Source organism: Coffea arabica, chromosome 2c, assembly GCF_036785885.1.
Source record: "Coffea arabica cultivar ET-39 chromosome 2c, Coffea Arabica ET-39 HiFi, whole genome shotgun sequence".
Lineage (NCBI taxonomy): Eukaryota > Viridiplantae > Streptophyta > Magnoliopsida > Gentianales > Rubiaceae > Coffea > Coffea arabica.
In genome coordinates, this window is record NC_092312.1 from 33,131,771 (window position 1) to 33,140,577 (window position 8,807).

Sequence of the window (8,807 nt, forward strand, 5' to 3'; positions counted from 1 at the left end):
CGACGGGCTCAATGAATGATACATCGAATTAAGATGTCCGATGGTGCTTGGGTGGATACAGATGCTGATATAGCATGGGAGGCAATAAATTATTTTTCTACCCTCTTCTTGGGCCCTTCGATGGCTGTTTCTAATATGCTACACCTCATCCCCCCTACACTGTCAGGGGAGGATAATAGGATGTTGGAAGCTTTTCTCTCTATAGAGGAGGTCCATCGGGTGGTGATGTCAATGGATGGAGATAGTGAAGCTGGCCCGGATGGGTTCACTAGTAAATTTTTCACCTTTGCATGGGAGGTGATCGGCAAGGACGTCTACAATGCAATAGTCAATTTTTTCTGTGGGGCAAAGTTGCCTCGGTTCGTCACCTCTATCTCGATTGTGCTGATTCCTAAGACTTCAAATCCTCGGGACTTCTTTCATTTAGGCCAATCAGCTTGTGCAACTTTTTTAACAAGTTGCTATCCAGAATTTTGACTGATAGAGTGGCAGGTGTCTTGCTACGGATTATATCCCTCCAGCAGACAGGTTTTGTGAAGGGCCGGAATATAACAGAGAATTATTTGCTAGCTTAGGAGATCGTGTCGGGTATTGGAAAGAAATCTAGAGACGGCAACATTATCTTGAAGTTAGACATGTCAAAGGCTTATGATAGAGTGTCATGGGGCCATATTATAGGTGTGCTACGGAAGTTTGGCTTCGAGGAGCTATTTATAGATCTGGTATGGTGGCTCTTGTCTAACGTCTGGTTCTCGATCATCATCAATGGGTCTTTGCATGGTTTCTTTAAATCTACGAGAGGGCTACGGCAAGGTGATCCGCTGTCGCCGGCATTATTTATTATAGGGGTTGAGGTTATGTCGAGAGGTTTGAATAGTCTCACAGCAAAACCAGGGTTCTTGGGGTTCACGGTCCCATCCGGGTGCCCCCTATTACTCATTTGGCATTTGCAGATGATGTGCTTATATTTGCACATGGGTCCTTCTCTCCTCTGAAGGACATTATGCAAGTGCTAGAGAGGTACCAACGATGCTCGGGCCAATTGATAAATGCTCAAAAGAGTTGCTACTTGGTTCATCCAGCGCTGTTACCTGCTAGAAGAATGGTGGTTGAACGGGTCACCGCATTTGCTTGGCAGTCATTCCCTATACGCTACTTAGGGTTTCCGCTCTACTTTGGGAGATGCAAATCAGCTTATTTTGGGGAGATGTGTCAGACCATTTTAGGGAGAATCCTGTTGTGGAAATCAAAGCTACTCTCGCCTGGAGGCAGGATAACTTTAATTAAGCATGTGCTGTTCTCGATGTCCGTGCATTTGCTGTCAGCTGCGGTGATCCTCGATGTCCGTGCATTTGAAAGTAACACTATAGAGAAGGCCTGCGCAACCTTCCTTTAGAGGTCCTCATATGAAGAGTCAAAGTTTCATTGGATACGGTGGTCTCAACTGTGTTTTCCGGTTGTGGAAGGGGGCGTGGGTTTTCGGAGACTTAGGGATGTTTATACGGCTTTCTCTTGTAATCTTTGGTGGGTGTTCCGAGCAGGTTCGTCGCTGTGGGCGGCTTTCATGCATGCCAAGTACTGCAGAGAGATCCATCCCTACCAAGCAGAAGTAAGGGTAAACAAACTCGGCAATCTGGCGAAGGATGTTGAATGTGAGTCGCCAAGTGGAACTCTCTATGTTATGGTTAGTCCATGACGGGTCGTGTCACTTCTGGTATGACAACTGGTTGGGTATTGGTGCACTTTTCCTAAGAGCTCCGGTTGTTCCAAATTTATCGTTTCATACTCTCATTGTCACTGGGCACTGGGATGTCAATCTTTTGTCTCACACCTTTCCAAGAGAGATTGTCTCCTCAATCTTACAGCACCCAGTTCCTGATGGGGGATGTGCAGATGAAGCTGCTTGGACGCCCTCGCGCTCTAGAACCTTCACTTTGGCATCAGCTTTTCGGGAGGTTCAGCAGGCTCGTAACTCGTCAATGGTGTTGGCTAAGGTTTGGCACCCTCGGATCCCTATGAAAGTGTCTTTTTTTATGTTGTGCTTGCTATTGGGAAGATTACTGTTCCCGGATACACTACGTACTTTTGCCTTCCACTTGCCCTCAAAGTGTTTTTTGTTGCCAAGAGGTGTCCGAGGAATCAATCAAACATGTATTTTCCAGTGGTCGAATAGCGTTGGAGGTTTGGAACTATTTTGGGGGCCTATGTGGTTTGAGCTGCCAAGTGGTTCCTTTGCGGGCTCGCATAGTTGGATGGTGGTTGCGGGTACAAGATTCTGCGATGCGGCGGTTCATCTGTCTTGTGCTTCCGAGTATTGCTTGTTGGCATATTTGGAAGGCAATTTTTTAGGGAGTCTAGATGCGATCAGATGCCATCTATCAGACCGTTTTCTCAGAGATTAAATCCATTGTCGAGATCCAATTCAAACAATCACCTGGAGTGCAGGTTTTTTGTCAGCTATATGATTGGTCGTGTTCGTCTGTTGGTGTGTATGAGCTCAAAGTTGTTCGCTGGGAGGCAAAGGAGGTTGGGAGGTTCGTACTTAATACGGATGGCTGTTCTAAGGGTAACCTAGGAGTGAGTGGAGGTGGTGGGGTCCTTCGGGATTCAACTGGGCTACCCCTGTTTGCTTTCTCAGCCTTCTTTGGGGACACTACGTGTTTGCATGCAGAGGCTAGAGCCCTTCTAATGGGTCTTCAAATGTGTGCTCGGAGGGGCTTTGATAATTTATGTGTGCAATCGGATTCATTGGTCTTAGTTGGGACTCTTCACCGACACATTCAGTGTTCGTGGCATATTCGACGAGAAGTGCGGCAGATCATGCATTTAGTTGAGGATCCTGTTCAGTTTTCGCATTGCTATAGGGAGGCTAACAAAGTTGCTGATGCGTTGGCTAATGTGGGAATAACTCATCCTGAGCAGCAGGTCAAAGTCTATGACTGTTTTCACATGCTTCCGAGGCTGGCTCGTAGGGAACTCCGGCTGGATAGGATAGTAATGCCTTCGGTTAGGAAAGTTAGGCGTATGTAAAAGTAACTTTTTTTTTACTTTTAATTATTTCACTGCAATAAAATAAAACTTATTTAAAAAAATAGATAATGAAAGGCAAGATTTGAACTCTTAACCTCACACCTACAACCAAGCCTTAAAATGTTGGTGGTGACTGGTGACCAACAAACCATATGACTGTTAACAAAAAGATGCTCATTAGGCCAAATAATGATGTTGTTGTCAATATAAAGAGTTATCATAAAATTGTATAAGAATTTAGGAACACATTTATCATATATTTGGTTCGATTCCCGTTTCATCTCATCTTAAAATCCGCAATGCCGATAAAATTTTATTTTATAAGTGGAGGGTTTCAAATTTGAGACCTTTCACTTATATTTCTTTCCCCGTGCCATCTAACCCATCCCTCCCTCTTTGTCAATGACAATAACGTAAAATCAAAGGAGTCATAATGATCAAAATTTCAAGCATTGGGGACTAAAAATGTAAAGGCAAATCTTTTGACACAGATTAACTTGATTTGACTATTATTTATTGTGATTTTTTATTAATTGTCCTAAATTTGATTAAAATCGAAAATTCTAAAAACAAAATTTGTTTTGACCGAGACATTGAGGACTAGTTCTACACACAAGCCAAACATTGGGACTAAAATTGCATTTTTTCCATTAATTTTTTGTAAGTACATTTGGATTGTAAAAGGGTTGTAAATTTCCACACTGTGACGACCCCACTTCTCCCAAGGGCGAACCCAAGGGTATCGGCGGGCCGCCTGCCTAGCTCGCGCCAGGACTCAAAACTTAAAGTTCGAAAGAGCACTAAATACAATATATACAATCCCAAAAGAGTTATAATTACATTCTCCAAAAGTATCGAGTCAAACCACCAAAACAAAAACAAACATCCTAACTGTTCAACTATTACAAGCCAAACTAACTATACTAGTATACGAGCCAAAAGTCCCCGCGTCGGCCCCTGCTAAGGAAAACAAAAGGAATGGGGTAAGCTATATGCTTAGTAAGTAAACAGGGGCGAAAGCATAAATTTCACGTAACAGTTACACAATAAGAGTAAAGCAAAAGCAGAAAAGTAACATCACATAATAAGGATACAGGTGGCTCCAAAGCCAAGTCGTTGCCATGCGTGACCTCCTGTCGACACTCCGTCGACTATACATAAGGTCCGTAGAACTCCACTTGTACACCCACCGAACACCTTATCACCCTCACTGGCCAGTCACCTCACAAACTTGCCCAGGCGAACGAAATCACAAACTTGAGCTTGAGTCACAAGCTCGGGTCACAAAATTGGTTCACATACTCAGCGAACCGGGTTCACAAACTTGGTGACCTCAAACCAAGTTGGACTGACTTCGACCAAGCCCTAACCGGCTCGAATAGTCCATCTAGGTATTGAGTTCAACCTCAAACTCACAAAATTCACAAAATTATTCAAAAGTCACCCTGAGCCACCAGCTCAAGGGTTTTAGTTCCAAAATTGCTCATATACATAAGCCATGTACAAATATGTGTGCAAATTAGGGTTTAGAGCGAGTGCGATAAAGTACACCCTCGTCTAAGTACCCTCTTCATACATATCGAAACACATAAGCAACTAACATACAAAAGCGGCCTGAATACTTACTCAAAAGACAAAAGTAGTACAAAAGCGGAAATCACTTCGTTTGTTGGCTAGTAGTGGGCCCCACCGGCTCCACCTAGTTCACCACCGTCTGAAATCGAAGATTGTGTCACAATATATCACAAACGGCTACTAACATACGTAAAACAAGCAAAACGGCAAAATTGGCACGCGCAAGTGCGAAAACGGCAAAAAGGGGCACACGCGCGCGCGCGGAATGGCAAACGGGACGGCCAAATCTGCCATCTCAAACTGTTTTGGTCGAAAGTTAGGCTAGGGCTATCGGATCAAGGTGAGCGAGACACCATTTCGAAGCTATGAGAAAGGGCTACAATTTTCGTGAAGACACCTTAACCTAGATCTGAATAGGTATAGGTCAAAAAGGCACGAAATAGTGCCAGCCGTTTCATGGCGGATTACCAAACAGGCCCTGTTTACAAGGCCGTAACTCACGGCTCAAAAATCGAAATCAAAAAATTCCAGAGGCGTTAGAAAGCTGAGACATAAGGCTAAAACTTTGATGTTTTGGCTAAGACCTGAATCCATTCAGAACAGAACGAAAATCGAGTGTCAAAATACCCGTCAGAACTGTCCAAATACAAGGCAGTTCTGACGATCGATATTGTTTTGATCATAACAGGGGCTACGGAACTCGGATTTCGACGTACTTTATACCGTTTCGAAGCTGAGACCAAGATCTAAATTTCTTATGAAGGATTTGACACCCAGATCGTACGGGATCAAAACGGAAAAATGCACGGCAGAAACTGAAATTCAAAACGTACACAAACGGACGTCTAAAACAGGTCTGAGGGTTTTGTCTATAACTCAGAATACATTAATCCGTTTGACCTGCAATTTTACAGGTAGATTCAGCACTTAAAAGGATACAACGTTGAAGAAGGCCACTTAACCCAGTTTCGAGTATAACTAGGTCAAAACTGTAAGATACTAAACCAGAATCGTAAAACAGGTGAACAAACCGCAACTTGGTACAAACAGCATAACTCAGCCTACTTAAGTCCAAATTCAGAAATTCCAAAGGCATACGAAAGCTTAGAAATAGGGATACATTTCATCAGAAGACTGGAACAACCAATTCTGAAGTAATCCTATCCAAAATCACCAATTACAAGTGCAGTTCTTACATTCGGACAAAACCAGAACAGCAAGGGTATTTTCGATATTTCTCATGCTACGCTACTCCGATTGACCTGAAATTTTACAGGCACCTATAAAATGTCATTCCCTACAACTTTCATGTTTTAAGCCAAGGCCAATTCGGCCTCTATCTAGGACTAAAATTTTCGGACAGAATGAAGAACCAAGAAACCCCAATTTTCCAGATTTCATTCAAAACAGAAATTACTTGCAATCTTCCACTTTTTCCACCATCTAGCATCATTACATACCATTTCCAACCATCATATATAGCCACACAATCATGCTTATATTAAAACAGAAAAAATCCCAATAAATATAAAACTTCACTAAATCATCCACAAATCAAGATATAAGCCATAATTTTTCATCTCTTAACACCACTAAGCATGAATTAAGCTTCATTAGGTGAAGGAGAGAGTTCATTCATTACTCACCTAGTAAAACAAGAGAGAGGGAGTTGCTTGTCACCTTAGCTTCCACAAACACTTCACCAATCAACTTACTAATACCAAATGAAGAGGTTTTATGGAAGGAATTCAAGATTAACCGGTTAGTTTATGAGATTGAGCAAGATTAGGACAAGGAATTGAGAGAGATTTTTCTTTCTTCCTTTGGAGAGAATTTCGGCCAAGAGAGAGAAAAGAATGAGGAAGATTAAGCTTCATTTGTCTTATAAGAAGGTTGGAAAAAATAAGAATTAATTCTAGCCACAAGTTTGGTTAACACTTGGTTGAATCACAACTACACAATTTTCTCTCTCTTGTTGCATTTTGAACCACTAATTTTCGGCCAATAAGAAGCTAAGAGGGGGAAGATATTTTGTTCTATTAGTGAGAAACTTGTATAGCAAGTAAGTGGTGGTCAAATGGTGCGTTCAATCGGTAATGCGCGGGACCCGCCGGTTCGCGCCGTTTTTTCTTAAAACACACGTACTAGGGTTTTTACTTCCTATTCACTAACCTTATCTTATTGCTCCTAATCACATATTATTTCTCACTTAAAAGTCACTTTTAATCACCAAATTTGATCCTTTTTTCGTACCAAAATTTCATCCGGCGAAAATTGCAAAAACCCTAATTTTGCTCCAAACCTGAAACCGAAGAGTGAAACCCTACTTTCTAGGCTCACTTGCACTTATTATGGAATAACTGGATAGTAGGGTTTTAAATCTTAATCCCTACATAGGGTTTTCGAAATACTCCCAAAACCAAACGTTACCGCCCAATTAATGAATATATCAACGTAGAACGAACTGGGGCCTCACACACACCAAGTTGGATAAATGAGACACTCGGCATGGGCCAAAAATACAGGCTTGAACGAAGAGTTACAGTTTAGATTTGGGAGAACTATAAGGTCTATTTCAGAAGATTTTGATACTATCTTCATCAGCATCTCTTTTACGAATTAAGTTTAGAAACGCTAGCTTAGCCATCCTATCAAAAAACACCTTAAGGCTTAAGCAAAACCTCCCGCTGTTAAGCCAACCAGCATATCTCCAGGTGAAGGTAGGAAAGAATATAACTTGCACCAGTATACAAGAAACAAAGAGAGGAGGAGATCCAAATGATGAATCAGGTTGACAATTTTGTTCGATAAAGCCAAATTCAAAGGAAAGAAGATGAAAACTCATTCTTCACGCGGACATGATATCAATAAAAATTGCACAGGATATAGACATAATTAATTGTACAAACCAAATTGCAGATAAAAAATTAGATTAGGAAAAGGTTTGGTAGTTTATGCTTGAGAAAGTTCGAAGTCCTGAAGACTGAGAAATGGCTAACAGAAAGCAAACAGCCAAGTTGTCATGCTCATAGTCATAGCTGAACGTGACAGCGCGTGTGTTTCGAGTAAACTAGCCATAATTAACACACACACATACACACTCTCTCGTTGCAAAGGATTTTCAATAGTCACCAAAGAAATTTAGATGGAGCATCACAGCATAACCCAGGAAAGGCCAGTGCTAGAGGTCTAATTAGAAATGAATACGGCAAATGGATTGAGGGGTTCAGTGCCCATCTGGGTAATGCAAACAATGTGGCTGCAGTGCTTTGGGCTATCCTACTGGGATTGCAAATTGCTTGGAGTTCAGGACTTAAAAAAGTAATTGTTGAGTCGGATTCCAAGGTTGCTATCTCCTTGTTAGAAGAAACATCAGGAGAGAGTTAATATTGGAACCTACTAGCAGAGATCAAGAACATGCTGAGGTGGCACTCGTAATGCAGGTTGGAGCATATATGGCGAGAAGGGAATGGATGTGCATATCATTTGGCTACGCTGGGAAGATGTATGAACTATGGCATGACAAGGTTCAGGGACCCACTGCAGACAATTAAAATGCACCTAGGTCAGGATGTTTGAGGTGTGGCCTTACCTGGAAGTTGCAAGCGATATTTATAACAATGGGTAAGAGAGAGGAGGGGATAAAACCTGACATCACAGTTGGAGAATAATCAACAATATTAGAGTTAGTATGACATGTCAGTGAGTGAAAGGCGATGTCTGACATGGCAATGTCACAAGATCTTCCGAGGTAACATTCTGGACAATGGATTCTGTAACATTGAGAGGGAGAACAGGTTGAAAAGGAACAATGAGGTTGTATAGTGCTATAGATCGTCCAAGGGGGGATTGGCCTAACTCCAGAGGAGGGAGTTCGGCTAGGGTACCTACAGTTCCTTTTAGTTGCAGTTAATTACTCATGATTACAACATTGATTCTAAGAAAATATGACAATGAATTTGGAATAAAGGGAAACTAAATACACCGAATGTGGAAAAAAAATAAAGCTTTATTTGTATTATTAGCTGAGAAGGAAAAGAATAATGATGCAAATTTTCTGAAAAATATCTTGCATTGATTAAATGTTTTAAATAAACAAAAGATACGCGTTCTTCCAATGAAATTGAATTGGGAAAAAGAAAATGTCTAATTTTCTCATTGGGTTGGTTTTTCGTTTGTTATCTGGACAGTGCAAATTGACC

General features: G+C 41.5%; 1 protein-coding gene across 1 annotated transcript; it reads left to right on the top strand.

Moving 5' to 3' along the window:
- Positions 1-635: 635 nt before the first annotated feature.
- On the top strand, positions 636-3,030 carry LOC140035622 (uncharacterized). Its single transcript, XM_072076924.1, has 5 exons — positions 636-867; positions 954-1,358; positions 1,542-1,684; positions 1,866-1,994; positions 2,446-3,030. Exons 1-5 carry the CDS (start codon positions 636-638, stop codon positions 3,028-3,030), a joined length of 1,494 nt encoding a protein of 497 aa, XP_071933025.1.
- The last annotated feature ends 5,777 nt before the right edge of the window (positions 3,031-8,807 follow it).